At 45.9% G+C, this 18,387-nt stretch overlaps 1 protein-coding gene across 4 annotated transcripts in view; it reads left to right on the top strand.

Moving 5' to 3' along the window:
- Positions 1 to 7,616: 7,616 nt before the first annotated feature.
- FAM117A (family with sequence similarity 117 member A) overlaps positions 7,617 to 18,387 on the top strand; it is a 53,673-nt gene continuing 42,902 nt past the window's right edge. For 2 of the 4 annotated variants that reach the window (XM_030923632.1, XM_030923630.1), the window contains exon 1: positions 7,643 to 7,876. In XM_030923632.1, the coding sequence (XP_030779492.1) occupies positions 7,681 to 7,876 (196 nt within the window). In that variant the 5' untranslated portion in view covers positions 7,643 to 7,680. Of the gene's footprint in view, positions 7,877 to 18,387 lie in introns of all 4 variants that reach the window. The other 2 variants (XM_030923631.1, XM_030923629.1) reach the window with 2 other exon arrangements.

Here is an 18,387-nt window from a genome sequence, read left to right as displayed (position 1 = left end):
TCCTGGGAATGTACTCAACCAGCATCCCCTCTCCAGAGACTTTCCTCTGGGAGGGTGTGCCTGGGAAAGTCAGGTGTGGAGGATGCAAACTGTTCCCACTAAGGCACTGCTCTAGAAACCAACTGGTTTCTCAAGGTACCCACATGACACAGCAGAACTAGAGTGTACTTTAATTCATTTTTCATGAAGCACCATCTGCATGCTGGTCACAGTGCTAGGTATTATGGAGAGATGACCAAGACATACCTGCTTTCCTTAGGAAGCTTATATATTTTAGTGCAGGAGGGCTTTTTTTTTTTAATGAGAAATACCAGCCTGGATATTCCATAGTCCAAAGAGCCACATCTTCTGTCTCTCACAGTGACTTTAGGGATATCTTAAGGGCAGGTATATTTGTTTCCTGGGATATTACCCTGAAAAGATTAGCAGAGTCTCCCACACATCATCAATCTCTCAGAGATAAATTTATCTAAATCCTTTTTTGTTTTTCAAAACAGCTTGGTCGAGGTATAATTTATAAACCATAAAATTCACCCATTACTCATGTATAATTCTATTATTTATTTATTTATTCATTGAGACAGAGATCTCGCTCTGTTGCCCAGGCTGGAGTGCAGTGCCACAATCTCAGCTCACTGCAACCTCCACCTCCCAGGTTCAAACGATTCTTCTGCCTCAGCCCCCTAGTAGCTGGGATTACAGGCACCTGCCACCACGCCCAGCTAATTTTTATATTTTTAGTAGAGATGGGGGGGGGGGGTGTCTCCATGTTGGCCAAGCTGGTCTCGAACTCCTGACCTCAAGTGATTCACCCACCTTGGCCACCCAAAACGCTGGGATTACAGTTGTGAGCCACCATGCCCAGCCTATTTTTATTTTTACTTTTTTGGGACAGGGTCTCACTCTGTCACCCAGGGTGGAGTGCAGTGGTATGATCATGGCTCACTGCAACCTCCACCTCCCAGGCTCAACAGATCTGCCAGCACAGCCTTCCGAGTAGCTGGGACTACAGGCATGTGCCACCACACTCGGCTAATTTTTGTATTTTTTGTAGAGACAGGGTTTCACCATGTTGACCAGGCTGGTCTTGAACTTCTGGGTTCAAGTGATCCTCCCACCTTGGCCTCCCAAAGTGGTGTGATTACAGGTGTGAGCCACCACGCCGGGCCGATTCTATTATTTTTAAGTATATTTATAGAATTGTGCAACTATCATAACATTCTAGCTTAGGAACATTCCCATCACCCCAAAGAGTTTGAAAAAGTGTTGATTGGCAGGTAATCCCTGCTCCCACCTCTAGTCCAAGGAATCACAAATCTGCTTGCTCTCTCTGTAAATTTGCCTTTCTGGGCATTTCATATACGTCGAATCATAACATATGTAGTTCTTTGCGCCTGGCTTCTTTCATTTAGCATAATGTTTTCAAGGTTCATTCATGCTGTAGCAAATATCAGTAGCTTGTTCCTTTTTGTGGCTGAAAAGTACTCCATCTAAATTCTTTTTTTTTTTTTTTTTAATACGGAGTCTCTGTCAACCAGGCTGGAGTGCAGTGGCGCGATCTCAGCTCATGGCAACCCCTGCCTCCTGGGTTTAAGCAATTCTCCTGCCTCAGCCTCCTGAGTAGCTGGGATTATAGGCATGCACCACTACGCCCAGCTAATTTTTGTATTTTTAGTAGAGACAGGGTTTCACCATGTTGGTCAGGCTGGTCTTGAACTCCTGACCTCATGATCTGCCCACCTTGGCCTCCCAAAGTAGTGGGATTACAGGCATGAGTCACCATGCCTGGCCCTAAATTCTTTTAGAAGTTGTTTATGTTTTGAGGCAACACTGAACGGGATGCAGAAGTCCTGGTCCTTTGCTTGTCTCTGATTTGCTGAATGGCCTCTGACAAGTCCTTCCCTTGTCTGGGCATCTGTTTCTAGGTCTGTAATGTGAGAGGCTGAATCACATATAGTTTCTAATGTTTCTTCCAATTGTTTGTTTAAAATCTACTTTGTATTTTTCTTAGAGTGCCATTAAGTTCAATATTCTAGAGTTTCATTTTATTATTATTTATTTGTGTATTTATTTATTTATTTGCTCTGTCGCCCTGGCTGGAGTGCAGTGGCTCACTGCAAGCTCCGCCTCCTGGGTTCATACCATTCTGCTGCCTCAGCCTCCTGAGTAGAGTAGCTGGGACTACAGGCGCCCGCCACCACGCCCGGCTAATTTTTTTCGTATTTTTAGTAGAGAGGGGTTTCACCGTGTTAGCTAGGATGGTCTCGATCTCCTGACCTTGTGATCCACCTGCCTTGGCCTCCCAAAGTGCTAGGATTACAGGCGTGAGCCACTGCGCCTGGCCTATTCTAGAGTTTTAATGTCTCTGATCCTACATTTACCCTTTACCTCTTTGAAAACTTAAACCATATCATTTATTGTTAAGGATGAGAATCTTCATTTTATTTATTTATTTATTTAATTTATTTTTGAGACGGAGTCTCATTCTGTCACCCAGGCTGGAGTGCAGTGGCACGGTCTCGGCTCACTGCAGCCTCCGCCTTCCAGGTTCAAGGGATTCTTCTACCTCAGCCTCCCAAGTAGCTGGGACTACAGGCGCATGCCACCATGGTCAGCTAATTTTTGTATTTTAGAAGAGACGGGGTTTCACCATGTTGGCTAGGCCGGTCTTGAACTCCTGGCCTCAAGTGATCTGCCCGCCTCAGCCTCCCAAACTGCTGGGGTTACAGGCATGAGCCACCACACCCAGCCGAGAATCTTCATTTTAAAAGGGTTGCCATTTAGCAAGGAAAGTAGATGCCCACTGAGAGCAAAAGGAGACTGAAGGGGTGAATGTCAGCCAGTCTGAATGAAGAAGGAACAAGTGAGAGAACTAAGAAAGAAGACAGCATGTGGTGGGCCACAGCAAGGAACAAAATGAGTCAGAGAAAGTACTGAAGGTCAAAATCCAGGCCATCTGGCTACCCTGAGAGTAAGAGGGAAGGGATGCAGGGAGAGGGAGGCACCAGAGTGGGAAGAGATGCTGAGGGCTAGGATCCCCCTCCCTACTCTGTTCCCATAACCTCATTCATTCCCTCAACCCTCCTTCCCAATCCCTCTCAGGCTGCTTTGCTCCTTCAGTTCTGACCCCATTTCCTCAGGATCTTGTTCCCTGAGGAGCCAGTCCTGACATTTCAGACAGAGGCTGAGTAAAGGAGGTAGGTCGGAAAGAGACACAGTGTATCTGCGTCATCTTATTTTCTGTTTTATTATTTTGGAACTTGGAAGGGGGAGCAAAGACGTAAGCACTTAGAATTTACTAGGAAGTTCAGAGACTGTCTTCCAGGTACCAAGGAATACCAAGACTTCTCTAGTCTGCTGAATAATTGCTACTGGGTGTCATATTTTGAAGGGTAAAAATAGTGATTTGAAACTCCCATTCTTGTTGGTTATTGTGGCATAAATGGAGGCACAGGGTGGAATTCAAGGTGCCCTGGATGTAGGCCCAGCGAGGTCCTTCAGGAGTGGAAAGTTCCTCTCGATTCAGTAGCCAGCAGGGTAAGGCTTCCCTGCTGATCCTCTGATCTGCCAAAAGTCCCCACAGCCTTTTGCCCTTGGTAGTATCTTAGACTCGTGCAACTTTTAAGACTTGAAACCTCATAGGGACTGCTTGGGGAATGGCTATATCTCTGACTTACACCTGTAGGAAAAATAATGCCAATTCCTTGAGTCCTCATTTATTTCTGACATTTAGCTGTGGACATCCCAAGAGCATGCTGCAGTCATGGGCCTAAGCATTTGCTGTTGGAAACCCATAAAGCAAATAAGTCTCTTATAGATTAAAAAAAATTATTGATGCACTTACTATCTTTAATCCTCTACTTTTTTGTTGTTGTTGTTAGACAGAGTCTTGCTCTGTTGCCCAGGCTGGAGCACAGTGGTGCGATCTTGGCTCACTGCAGCCTCCACCTCCTGGGTTCAAGCAATTCTCTGCCTCAGCCTCCCTAGTAGCTGGGATTACAGGCGCCTGCCACCATGCCTGGCTGATTTTTTGTATTTTCAGTAGAGATGGGGTTTCACCATCTTGGCCAGGCTGGTCTTGAACTCCTTACATGGTGATCCACCCGCTTCAGCCTCCCAAAGCGCTGGGATTACAGGCGTGAGCCACGACGCCCAGCCAGTCCTCTACTTTTGATGTTTTTAAGTGTGATCCTCTGACCCAAAGTCTCTGAAAGCAGGAACCAGGTCATGTATCCCAAATGAAATAGCATCTAGCCCAGGGCCACTTCTGCATACAGGCTTCACGGCCTACTGGCTTGTGAACTTCAGCACAGGGACAATGTCTCTGAACATTATTGTCATTCAGAGCTTAGTGCCTAGCTCAGTGTCTGGCACATAATGGTCATTTCAATAAACTTGTGATGAGCTAATTAATTAATGGCAATGATGTTGATAAGGATGACAGTAAGGGCAGTAGCAAAGTTTTGTTGCAAATTAGATGCTTTGTAATGAATGCAAGGCATCTCCCCTTAGCAGCACACAGCCTCCCCAAAGCCAAGGCTTCTTTCATTGGAGGAAGCAGGCAGGGGTTCATCTTCAGAGGTAGTCCTTATCCTCCCATCATGCCCATGCCAGGAGAAGCTATTAGTGATAGAGAAGAGAATAAGAGACAGCTGGTTGAGCATGATACCTAGTAAGGAGAGGACCAAATTCTCCTATGCATGCCTCCCTTGTCACTCCTCCAGCTAGGATCAACTTTAGTGTCTTGCCAGCAACTTATCAAGAAAGACCATGACTTTCTGGACTCAGAAGATCCATTTCTTCAGCTTTACCACCTCCACTGGCTCTTTTTCTACTGTCCAGGTTCTTAATTTCTAGTACCTTCGCTTTGGAATAAAGTTTAAACACAGTATCCATGGAACCATGCATATTACTCCTCTCTCTGAGGGAAGAAAGCATCTGTACAATAATGTGTCGCCTTATTTTTAGAGGTTGATGGAGCAGGGGTGATTCTGGCACAGAGAGAGGAAGCCACTTACCCAAAGTGTTTCAAGATCCTTATCCTAGGGCTTTACTTCTAAACACACATTGTCTGGCTCAGCCAATAAAAACCACTCATCTTCTCCTAAGACTGAGAATTTACATGTTGAGGGGTCCTAACATAGTATAAGTTGTCAGACAAGAAAAGCTTTCAAAAGACCAACTAGTCTACCTTTTGCCTCTCAGGCAGGACCAATGGTCTAGAAGTTGAGTGTTGGTTGGGAAAGCATTGAATCTGGAGTCAAAAGACCAAGGATGTAAGTCCTAGGTCTGCCATTTACTAAGATGATCTTGGGCAAGTCACCTAGCCTCTGTAGAACTTAACCTCCCGAAGAATGAGGACAATAATATCTGCATTTTCTGCCTTACATGCCTATTGTGATAATTAAATGAGATAATGTATGTGAAAGCTATAAAACACTAGACAGATGTTAATTTTAACATCTTAATCAGATTTGCATCTTTGGAGACTCTTTATGTAAGATATAAACAGTAATCCTGTGTTCTTAAGAAAATTTTACACTCATAGAGATCAGGAGCTCAGCTCTGGAGTCAGGCTACCTGGGTAACCTTGGGCATGTTACTGTACTTCTCCCTGAAGTTTCAGTGAAGAGGAAATAATACCCATTTCACAAGTGTGATCTTGAGCATTAAATAAGATAAGGTATGCATGGTACTTAACATGTACCTAGCATGGAGAGAGGAATTCAATGAATATTCATTGCTACCATTACTGATTTTATTAATGAAGATGTGAGGCAGGGTGGTTCAATATGATTGATGTGTTAGAGATTTGAGCTAGGAATCAAAAGGACTCACTTCTTTGGACTTCAGTTTCACTACTTGCACCATGGTAAGAATCCACGTTTTTCCTTTTCCAGATTGTCATGAGGATTTTTAAAAAGTATATGAAGACTTTGAACTACTTGAAATTGAGGAACAATATAAATGCAAGATATCTTTTTTCAACTGAGTTAATTAAGCTTATAAAGACTGAGTTTTTAATCAGTTCATCAATTTTTGTTTATTACTCTCTGTCTTTGATTAGGTTGTCCTCTTCATGGAAAAGTAGTACAGCAATTCTTCAATCAATAAAACAGTTCAAATGTCAGATCTTGAGGTAAATCCTTCAAAACTGCAAAAGTACACTCTTTGCAAAGAAAACCTTTCTTCATGATGTTCCATTGCCTTAATTCATTCAGTGTATGTAGGCTACTTTTAATATTCAACCCACTCTTGAATTTCCACTTTGGGTATTATCTACTTTCAATATTTAATCCCAGAATGACCTCTCCTTGCCTCACAGCAGGCTCCCAGATTACCTCTTTTTCTCTGATTAGTTAGTATGGCTTCAGGGAATATCTTCTTTTTAACATTAAACTGGGCAAAAACAGAAATAGAAAGAAAAATCTGTAGCAAGATCAAAAATAGAATTCACAGCTAAATATAAATCTGGAGGGAATTATTCAATTATTTGGATGGTCCCTAATCACAGACAATCCAGGGTTGATTGACTTTTGCTTTTTCCATATGTAGAACAAAATGATTAACAAATACCAAGAGTAATTTTTTTTCTTTTGAAACATAATGCTTTTTAATAGTATCTTAAATGTTATTTTCTTTCCCAAATCCCTTTTTATATATTGCAGCATGTGCTTTTCACAACTGCGTGCATTCTCTTTGGGGACCTTCCACTCTCATTTTGACTTGTAGGTCAGAGAGCATTGATCTGGGAAGACCAGGATTTGTTAACGGAGTCATGGTGCAAACTTGGGCAAGTTTTTTTGTCACTTTGTTCCTTTCACTCTGCTGAGCTAGACTTGGAGTGGACGACTCTGAAGGGAAATTCCCTGCTTCTTTTCAGAGTCCCAATTTAATTTACAGGCTAGCAATTGTTTTTTTAAGGTTGGATCAACACCAAGTAGGGACTTGGAAATGTGGAGAAAGACAGATGTGAGTGTCACATGAGGCAAGGTCGCCATTAAATGCACAAATATAATGCAAATCACATGCAAATAATATGCAAACCTTGCATTAATTTGTACGCTCTTAGTTTGGAGGTTGTAAGTAGCACTGAGATCCTATAAGGATTTAAAACTAATGTTTTTTAGGTTAAATTAAATGTAATACTTTTTGAAGGTATCGCTTTCTGGGTGATTCAGGGACTCAACTGTTTAAAGTTTGACACTGCTCCCTACTCCCGCCCCCAAAAATTATTTCACTAGTGTTTGATTCCAACCTACACCCAGCGCCGCCCCCACTCTCCAGCTCAGCCTGACGTCACGTGACATTATATTTGCATACTACCTGGGACTGGGTGTGACGCGCCCCTATTCCGCGTCTTCTCATTGGTGGCGCTGGAGAACCAGCCCTCTTCTGTACAGGCCAATCAGCTGCTCCTGGGATGTTGGAAAGCCGAAGGGGGCGGTGTGAGGGTGGGGTCTTGGCTTGGATCGCTAGGCACATCGACCAATCATCCTCGGAAAGGGAAGGGTAAGCCGTGGATTGGCTGGGGTGGAAGGTCTGGGTTTTCGCAGTCCAATGACAGCTCTAGGATGAGGGGGCCGGTCCCCGCCCCGTAGAGCAGATAAGCAGCGGCAGCGGGGGTTGGGGGGCTGTGTGGGGCTCGCTGTGGGGCTGAGGCAGGCAGCCGGGCGGGCCATGGCAGGGGCCGCAGCGGGCGGCAGAGGCGGAGGTGCCTGGGGGCCGGGGCGCGGAGGGTCGGGGGGGCTCCGACGGGGCTGCTCTCCCCCAGCCCCCGTCGGCTCCCCCCGGGCTGGGCTGCAGCCTCTCAGGGCCACGATCCCCTTCCAGCTGCAGCAGCCGCACCAGCGCCGGGACGGGGGTGGCCGTGCAGGTGAGCCGGGCCTGGAGCGGGTGCCGTGGGAGGAGCCGTTGGGGGAGGGGGGGTGCGTGACCGGGGGAAGGGGACGGGGAGAAGTGTGAGGGGAAAGTGGATGGGGGCGAGGGAAGAGAAAGGGGGCGTTCAGAGTCTATGAGGGCGGAAGGAGCGAGAGCGAGGAGCCTTGAAACGTGGGGAGCACCACTGGGACGGAGTGTGCGGGGAGTCGGGTCCCGGAGGTGAGGGGAGGGACCTGGCAGATGGAGGCTGGCTTTGGGGGCGTAACCGAAAAGTGGGCAGAGGTGTCGTGTGGGGTGAGTGGAAGATGCAGGGGTTGGGAGCGAGGCGTGAGGAGGAGTGGCGGGTGGTGGGGGCGCCCCGTGCGGAGGGTTGGCGCTGGGAGCAGGAGTCGGTGGGCGCTGGACGCCTGCACGGGGAGGGGGAGGGGCATGGAGCAGAGCCCCGTGCAGCCATGTGTTACTTCTCCAGCTTGAGTTTGGTCCCAGCATCCCTCTCTACTGCGCTGGAGTTCCATTCTCCACCACTTCACGTGCGCTTCCCTTTATGCCACCTCCTGGAGCTGATTTCTTCTCAGCCCTTTGGAATAAGTTAGTTTAACGGCTTTTACCGTGGTGCAAATGCCACCCTCCCTACATTCTTCTCCCTGTGTCCCAGAAGTTGTATGTTCCCAGATTGTTGACCTGCTTAATATGGCTGTCTCATTCCAACCATCGTTTGTGTGCGAGCGTGTGTGTGTGTGTGTGTGTGTGTGTGTGTGTGTGCGGGGAGAGACCTGGGCAGTTTTGCCCCCTGTCTTTCTACCCCCTTCATCCCCCTACCCACCAAGGCTGTTTTGTCCTGGGCATTGCAGCCAACGTGGCAGTGGGGTGAGGGCTACAGTCAAGTGCACGGTGGCAGGTACCCCACTTTCTGAACAGCACTGAAATGGGTTCTTAATAACAGCTTGATGTGGTGGCTGTGGGGAAACTAGGGAGAAGCAAACTTAACCTTGCTTTCATACTCCAATCTGTGACGGATCCCACGAATGCAAGTACTTAGGAACGGAAAAAGGAACCTACTTGCATGAGGAGGTTGGCAATAAGTTGAAAGTGAGGCTTGTATTTGATTCACACCAGATGTGAAAAGATCATTGCACACTTCCAAAGCCGGAGCCTCTACCAAATGTACAAAAGTCATGATCCCTGCCATCTTAACGGTTAATGACGTTCTCTAAACCAGAGTCTCTTGAGCTTCTGATGATTACTAAGCCTAGTTACTGCACATCTTCCTGCTTCTGCAGGGCTATTACAGAGTAGTAGCTACTACAGGGCTACTCCTTGCTAGGTAGGAATGGGATTAAGAGGATCTCTGAGGTAGAAAGCCCCCAAGTCTTTCTGGACTTTCCACTGTATATGTTAGCATCACATCTTGGGATGCAGAAACTTGGTCAAATCCGGTAGCAAGATGGTGACCAAGTAGTAACAGTATGTTTAGAATCTGGTGGTGCGAAGTAAGGCAATGCCCAGACTAACTCATGCCTATCATGAGTTATAAAGCAAACCACACGACTACAAACCTGTTGGTTTTGTTTGGGCTTCCTTGAAACCCCGGGAAGTTGGTAGAACAAGAATCAGAACCTTAGTCACTTTTAGTGGAAAACAACAGAAAGCCTACCTGTATAGTAGCTGGAAACTGATTAGCAATCATATTTTAAGATCAGTTATTTTGTGTCTGCTATAGAAGTAATATTAAAAGGACAATTGCTGGTGGATGCTGTGGAAGGGAGACGAATGTAGGTTTGGATGTCTAGGTTCATTACACGGCCTGCTCCTTTTATAGAGCCAGAGGCCCTGGGATACTGGTAGAAATGTAGGAAGCTAGAGCTCTGCATAACTTGTCAGGTGATTTAGGGCAAGTTGGGTGGACTCTTGCTTATAGATTGGGCTGATCAATAATTTATCCACTTATTAATATCCCAGAAGCTTTAATAAGGCATTTGCCTAGTTGGTAGTGGGGGGGATTATCTGTAGATTTTCAGTATGGCAGGAGAGGGGAAAAAATAGGAGGAGGAGAGAGTCGCCAGAGCATGTGGCCTTCTTTGTGGCCAGGCATTAGGGGAATGTACCTGGCCTCTGTTTTGGAGGCACATCAGGGCTTTTACATGTTAACTTAAGCCCACATATGTGTTCACATTATTTCCATTCCTTGGCCTTGGAAAGCACCAGAGGTGGTTTTCTCTAGGACAGTAGAGTATATGGGATAAAAGGAAACCCCTTGTAGTCATAAACCTTTAAGAGAATGGCACTGGGAACTGGAGTGCCTGGGTTTTAAATCCAGGTTCTGCCATTTACTAGATGTGTGACTTTGAGGAAGTTCTTTCTGTGTCTTAGTTTCCTCATCTGTGGATAATAATATCTATATCATAAGAATTAAATGAGTTAATAGATAGAAAGTGCTTAAAACGTGCCTGGCACATGAGAAATTTATAAAAGTGTTTACTGCTGCTTATATTATTATTCCCTCTGCTCGCCAAGGTGAGAGCACTGTTGGCCAGAGCCCATTGCCTTTTCAGGCTTCAAAGAGCAAACCCAGATTGATCTGAAACCAGTACTACAGGTTTCAGAATTCCAGGGCCTCCTCTTGCATTTTTATTCTCTCATCTTTTAAAATGAGCTTTCTAAACAGAGCTCTGAAACCCAGCTGTTTAAAAAGGCATGTGAGCAGAGACTGGGCTTCAGGAAAAATTAAGTGTCGTCACTGTTTCTCTTGCCCATCTCAAAGTGATGTAACGCTCAGGGCTGTGCAGTTATCTCCCCACCACACATCCTGCTGTGTTCTTGACAAGACATATTAGACCTTGTGAAAAGGGTTATGGTGTAAAAAGCAGGATTTGCCTTCTGCAACCATTCATCTATAAGGTATGTCTTCATAAAATAAGGAATGGCTTCATTTTTATGAACCTGGGCTAGGAGTGAGGAAGGCTGAAGAGAGTGGAGAGAAAAATGAAAGTCAGCTCTAGAAAAGCTAAGAGCCACTAGTGGGTAATAGAAACCTAAGATAAATTTCTTACTGCAATTCTCCCTTAAATTAAATTCTCTTTTGTGTCTTATGTCACTTAGAGGCTGCTAACTTTTATGCTCTTCCAGGACCATGATGAAGGACAAAATAGGACTAGGAGGTGAATTGTTCTGGGTTCTAGTCCTGCCTATCTTGTTTAGTGTGTCTGTATGTTCCTAGAATGAAGATAATGTTAATCTAGCTTTGCAAATTATTTCTCCAGTGGACCAGCCCCACTGGGACCAGCTGGGTGCCAGGGAAGCTAAATGCTGCCTTGGAACCTCCTCTGACCACCAGAACCTTCTTTAACCAGGGATTGGCAGTTATAGTCTACAGGCCATATCTGGCTGTGGACCTGTTTTTGTAAATAAAGTTTTATTGGAACCAGCCACACTGCTTCATTTAAATATTGTCTAGGGCTGCTTTTGTGCTGTCGGTGAAGAGTTGTGATAAAGACTGTAGGGCCCACAAAGCCTAAAATATTTACTATATGTTACTTTACAGAAAAGTTTGCCAACTCTTGTTTCAAACAGTGTACCTGTTTTTCCTGTATAAAGATCAGTTTCAAACGTGTGTAATATAAATCTCAGAAAATTCTAAGGGGGTAAAGAAAATGAACAAGCCTGTAGTCCCACTCATATTTTAAGGCAAAAGAAAAGAGGGTCACCTGCTTCCAGTCAGTTCTCAATCTTTGTAGAACATGGTCATGTGTGAATCCAGCCTCTCCACCCCCACCATTGTCAGGTGATGTGTTCGGTAGACATAAGCTAATTTGAATTGACACAAAACCTTAACTGTTAGGCAAATTTGCCCCCTCTCATCTCTTAACCGTTTCCCCCAACCTGACAGCCCACAACTGCGGTGAACACATTTCACAATCAGATGGAAATTACTTTAGGCTTATCTCCTGTTTTGAATTTTTTTCATTACCTTTTATTTTTCTGAACAGATTAAGGAGAGCTGGCAGTAGTCATGGTTGCCCTAAAATATTGGCTTCCCCACGGGGACATAAGAAGGGTAGTTTATATCAAATGTCGATTAGATTCCCCAGGATGGCTGTTTCGTGAATACAAGGCTGCAGTGCTTATATTATTAAATTGTTAAACGCCTTTCTTTGCAATGCTTTGAAAACTTATTTCTTGGGGGATGGGTGTTTAGATAGGTCTGGAACCATAAAAAGGAGGTTGCATATTAGAGTCCCTAAGAGAAAGCCCTCAGCAAACTGGTCCACATGGCTACTGGTGCCAGAAACAGGCTGGAGATTAGAAGAGAGTTCCAACCTTTCCATGCCAAGGCATCATCTTGCTATAATGAGGCCTGGGGGTGCAGTTAAAACCCTTTAAGAGCTACAATTGCCCTTCTAAAACCTGTGATTGAGGCAGCTTCTGTTTGAGAAGCATTAAAACACCAGACACTTCCTAGCCCAACACTGCTAACTGTTGCTTTTGACAGCTTTGCCAGCATCAGGCACATACATGGTCAGCAAAATGCACTGCTGAAGCATCTGACTCTTAAATGTTATCACCAGTGATGACATCCTTGAAACTGGGGGCTAGCTGCTTAACTGCTTTATCTCTTTGGTACCCAAAGGAGTGTGAGTCCATGTGTTCTTCAGTATTTTGGATAGCAAAGGATTATATAGTACGAAAAGGTCTCACATATATAACATGGAGCTAAGAGATCTTAAACCATTTGAGGTCAGTGTCAGAGGGGTGAGAACAATAGTGGGCTGTGATGGCAAGAGGATATTGTTCTCTCACGTTCTAGACATATAGATCTTTAGAAAGTTGGAGGGAGCAATGCAAAACTTTCATAGTGATGGTGCTAATTTGGGTGTTACCACAGTGGTTGGTGGGCTTTAATAGCCAAGAGAACACTATGCCTGTATTTTCTGCTGAATTCAGTTTATTTTGAATGGTGTGATGGGCATCAGGGCCACACTATTCCTTGATCTTGGAAGAACTGTTAGAGCATCTTCCTCCAGATTCTTAGATGACTCACATAGAGGCTTCCTGCTAAAGGATTCAGACTTTAGGGTGTGGCATGTTCTGAGGGGCAGGTCTGGTTATGGAGTTCTTACTGACACTATCACGTTTGACTCTAGCTGAAGTGTTCTGACTAGACCTGCCTGGGCTTACCCTTACTCCACAGGCAGTTTGGAGCCCTTTTATTTTATTTATTTATTTATTTTATTTTATTTTTATTTTTATTATTTTTTTGAGACAGAGTCTCACTGTGTCACCCAGGATGAAGTGCAATGGCACGATCTCAGCTCACTGCAACCTCTGCCTCCCAGGTTCAAGCCGTTCTCCTGTCTTAGCCTTTCGAGTAGCTGGGACTACAGGCGCCTACCACCACACCCAGCTAATTTTTGTATTTTTAGTAGAGATGGGGTTTCACCATATTGGCCAGGCTGTTCTCAAACTCCTGACCTTGTGATCCACCTACCTCGGCCTCCCAAAGTGCTGGGATTACAGGTGTGAGCCACCACGCCCAGCTTATTTATTTATTTTTTGGAGACGGACTCTTACTCTGTCACCCAGGCTGGAGTGCAATGGCACGATCTTGGCTTACTGCAACCTCCACCTCCAGATTCAGGCATTTCTCCTGCCTCAGCTTCCCAAAAAGCTGGGATTACAGGTGTGCACCACCATGTCCAGCTAATTTTTTTGTATTTTTATTAGAGACGGTGGGAGGGATTTCACCATGTTGGCCAGGCTGGTCTCCAACATCTGACCTCAGGTGATCCACCCGCCTTGGCCTCCCAAAGTGCTGGGATTACAGGTGTGAGCCACCACACCTGGCCCTGGAGCCCTTTTAAAGCAATGGAAAGGAAAACCTTGTATGTCACTCTCAGTTCAGAGCAAAGGTAGATGCTCACCAGAGAGTGAGTTAGTGAGAATGGACAGTCTCTTCTTGGGTTAGTAAGCTCTGCTATCCTTTGAGATGCATGTTACCCTTCTTTGTCACAGAAGTGGGAACAGGGAAGAGTGGAAGCAAAGAAAGGATGGGTGGGAAATCTGGTCAGTTCCCCCCTTCGTCTAGGTTCAGTCTTCACAGAGGGCTCCATTATTTGGTTAGCAGGATATGAATTAACCAAATATTAGCCAAATCTACTCACATTATTAGGTCAAAAACAAATCCTGATCTCAGAAAGGGAAGAGTTGTGGATGATATTTGAAATTTCTAAGTTATCTGTGCCCCAGTTTTCTCCAGTTTGTGGAGCTCATGAAGGGGCCGTTGTTGTTGGCAACAGCTGGATGGTAGGAGGTTCTCGTAACAGCTGGCTGCTAGTGTTCAGGCTCAGCTCATGGTCCCCACCAAACCTCCTGGTTTAGAAAACTCTGCCTGGCACGGTGCTTTCCCCTCAGGGTCACTACAAAGCTGAATGCCGAGCCTTACAGTCATTTAAATGCTTCACCTTAGGCCCACATACGCCTTGATCGACCCTTACTGTGTGGGAGCACTGCAGCTAATCAAGGGTGGCTTTAATGAACTTAAAAGAATGCTATCGAAGTATTTCATAATAGAAAAACTTCAAGTCCAGGCCCTGGGGGACCTGGAACTGAAGTCCAGGCCGTGTACAGACATTTACCCTGCCCTGCTCAGGCATACAGGTTTGTGGATTTGCTCAGGAGCCCCCAAGAGTTGCTGGGGGAGTGGAGGAGGGATGGAGTGCCTTTAGCTCAGCTCTGCGTACATTAGCAGTTTGAGCTCCCAGCTCCGCAGTAAAAGGGGTGGAGGCTGGGGGAGGCCTGGGAATACTCGGAGGGTTTTGGTTGCTCTGAAGCAGCTGGCCTGTGATCAAGGGTTAAGGAGTTTTCTCTCAGAGACTGCCTGAATGTGGCTTCTTAGAGGATGGATGGTATTTGACAGAACAAAGGCTATAGGTTTGGGGTGCCTCCTCTCTCTCTCTCTCTCTTTTTTTTTTTTTTTTTTGAGGCAGAGTCTCATTCTATATCCCACTGAAACCTCCACGTCTCTGAGTTCAAGCAATTCTCCTGCCTCATCCTCCCAAGTAGCTGGGACTACAGATGTGTGCCACCATGCCCAGCTAATTGCTGTATTTTTAGTAGAGATGGGGTTTTACCGTGTTGGCCAGGCTGGTCTCGAACTCCTGACCTCAAGTGATCCCCCTGCCTTGGCCTCCCAAAGTGCTGGGATTACAGGTGTGAGCCACCGCCCCCAGCCTTTGTCTCTCTCTCTCTTTTTTTTTTTGAGAGATGGGGTCTAGCTCTGTCACCCAGGTTGGAATCCAGTAATGCCATCATAGCTCACCATAGTTTCCTGGGCTCAAGCCATCCACGGGGTGCCTCTCTGACTCTGAGCTCCCTATCCTGTAAACGAAGGATGACTTTTCCAGGGAAGCCATGTTTGTTAGGGGCAGCCTAGTTCACCCCCAGCTCTGCCACTTGAGTCCCTTGTCATCTGATCCTAAATGAAGACATGCAGGAGAGCACCAAGATATTACCTCCTCAAAGGTCAAAGGAAGGATTAATGTACAACTCTAAAAGCAGATTGCTAACACATCCATAAGTGAATAAAATATAAATTCAAGCTGGAGGAGGCAAAGAATGAAGAAATACTCAGTGTTTGGTGAGGTTAATTAGAGAAAACTACTGGGATGTTTTGAGAAGTCTTTAAAAAAAATTGTCAATATATTATTCTCCCTAAGGTTAAATTAAGTTTTTACTCTCTCCTTTCCTTTCCCTTTCAAAAGTGACATTGTTTCGCCTTGTCTAGTCAGCTATATTCCTTATTTTTCTCAAACCTCTTGAGTCCCTTCTGCCCTATACTAGAAATTGTGTGCCTGCCTTTTTAAGAGTAGGCACCTCATGTTTCAAGTTCAAGTGCAATGGAACTCACCCTGCAGCTTGAACAGATTTGAGTGTTTTTGCAGAGGGAGGGCCAGGGCAGATGGGGAGTGTCATGCTCAATAAATACTTGTTGGATTGAGTTGCTGGGGAGGCAGCAGAGTGGGGAGAGTAAGCCACACCTCCACCAGGCTCACTCAGAATGGTCTTTCCCACTTCTGGTCCCCACATACTGTTCCCCCTCTGTAATACCTCTCTTTAGCTACTTACAAGGCAAAACCCCCCGAAGTGTTAGTATTCTTTCTTTCCTTAAATCACTGGTCGCCTATTCATCCTGGTCATTGGGCTTGAAGCCCAGCTGGTGGCAAAGACGTGGCATTTCCATAGATGTCATTGCTAGGCCTGTAGGTTCTTTTCCCAACACACTTACAGCTAGAGGGTGAGCTTGGGCAGTTACCAGGTCGATCCATGGAAACAGCCAATGTGTAGAATTTTGTTATGATTTTGTTAAAAAGCCAGACTGCCTGGCTTTAGGCTTTGAAGTGGATATGGTGAGAGGCCAAGGAGACCAAGATGAATACTAGCTGTCTTTTCACTCCAGGTAGATTTGTGCCAACTTCCTAGTAGTGTTCTGTGTAGCAAGGAGATGGAAGAAAACAAAATCTGGATCAGTGGCTTTTCTAGGCCAAGGAGGAGAATTATCTGTTGGCCCTGTGATGGCTTCAGAGGTGTGATCAGGCTGGAAGTGCCCCCTCTCAAGCCAGCCACCATCCTGTGATAGCAGGCACTGCTATTTCTCCTCCCACCAACCACCAGATAGGGAAGTGCAAGAAAGAGATGCTTGTTATCACTTCGCAGGCCCTGGACACTTAACACTGTTGTCCACAGAGTCTCTGTTCCCTGCCTTGAAGGTTGCCAACCATGTGTCTGGTGGCTTAGTGAAAATGACTTTTTTTCTTTTCTTTTTTTTGAGACAGAATTTTACTTTTGTTGCCCAGGCTGGAGTGCGATGGTGCCATCTCGGCTCACCGCCACCTCCACCTCCCAGGTTCAAGCGAGTCTCCTGCCTCAGCCTCCCAAGTAGCTTGGGATTACAGGCATGCACCACTACACCCAGCCATTTTTGTATTTTTAGTAGAGATGGGGTTTCTCCATGTTGATCAGGCTGGTCTCGAACTCCCGACCTCAGGTGATCCAACCCCCTCGGCCTCCCAAAGTGCTGGGATTACAGGTGTGAGCCACTGCACCAGGCCGAAAATGGCTTTTTTAACCTGCCCAGCTGGATGTAAGTTTGAACAGAGTGAAAATGTGATTGGGAGCATAGGCAGCTTATCTTACCATCTCTTCCCTCCCCTCCTTCTCCTTTCTACCCCACACTCCCTTCCCTTTAAGAGTTTGCTGTGCTTGGCTGGGTGCGATGTCTCACGCCTGTAATCCCAGCACTTTGGGAGGCCGAGGTGGACGGATCACGAGGTCAGGAGATCAAGACTATTCTGGCTAACATGGTGAAACCCCGTCTCTACTAAAAATACAAAAAATTAGCCAGGCGTGGTGGCGGCCGCCTGTAGTCCCAGCTACTCGGGAGGCTGAGGCAGGAGAATGGCGTGAACCCAGGAGGCAGAGCTTGCAGTGTGCCGAGATGGCGCCACTGCACTCCAGCCTGGGGGACAGAGCGAGACTCCATCTCAAAAAAAAAAGAAAAAAAAAAAAAAGAGTTTGCTGTGCTCTGTGCATGTCTGGTCGCCCACGTGGCTTTGGAAAAACCACTCCTGATAACACGTGCGCTCCCTGCCCCACAGCGGCAGGCTGGTGGAAAACTTGCCACACAGCCCCTGTTTGGGGATTGTCTTCTTAACTCCTGCCCATCAGATATGACATAAGCCAGGGGTGGGGTTGGGGTGGGAGTGGATAGCATTTGGCATGATAGAGGGGATGCAGCCAGAGGGCTTTCACAATATGGCATAGTCAGGATTTAGAAACTGGGGAGAGGAGGGCTATGTGAACCACATCCATGGGGGGTGTGCACATCTTAATGCTGAGAGCAGCACCTGGACTCTTTCTTATTGGAATCTGGGGTAGTTCTGTGTTCATAGAGGAAGACAAAAACAGTTGCTTCTATAGAAAGAAAGAGTCTCTGAATCTCAACTCTAAAAGGCCCAAAAAATCACCTGTATTTTTCAGGGAAATGGAGAATATAGATAGCATTAGGTTTTTTGTTTGTTTGTTTTGAGACAGAGTCTCACTCTGTTACCCAGGCTGAAGTGCAGTGGTGCAATCTCTGCTGACTGCAACCTCCACCTCCCAAGTTCAAGTGCTTCTCCTGCCTCAGCTTCCCGAGCAGCTAATTTTTATATTTGTAATAGAAACAGCGTTTCATCATGTTGGCCAGACTGGTTTTGAACTCCTGACCTCAGGTGATCCAACCGCCTCACCCTCTCAAAGTGCTGGGATTACAGGCTTGAGCCACCGTGCCTGGCCTTCATTAGTTTTGACAATATGTTCCATTTGTTTAGGTCTGTGGTGCTTCTGATGGGAACGAACTCTCAACTGTTTTTCATGCATCTTCACAACAGTCCTGCAGGTGCAGGTGGCATTTCATTGTTTTTGCAGATAAGGAAACTGAGGCCCGGAAAGGAAGTACTTGTCCAAGACCAA

This window comes from Rhinopithecus roxellana, chromosome 19, assembly GCF_007565055.1.
Source record: "Rhinopithecus roxellana isolate Shanxi Qingling chromosome 19, ASM756505v1, whole genome shotgun sequence".
Classification (NCBI taxonomy): domain Eukaryota; kingdom Metazoa; phylum Chordata; class Mammalia; order Primates; family Cercopithecidae; genus Rhinopithecus; species Rhinopithecus roxellana.
The sequence above is the reverse complement of the archived record's forward strand: the minus strand, read 5'-3'. Positions and strand labels throughout refer to the sequence as shown.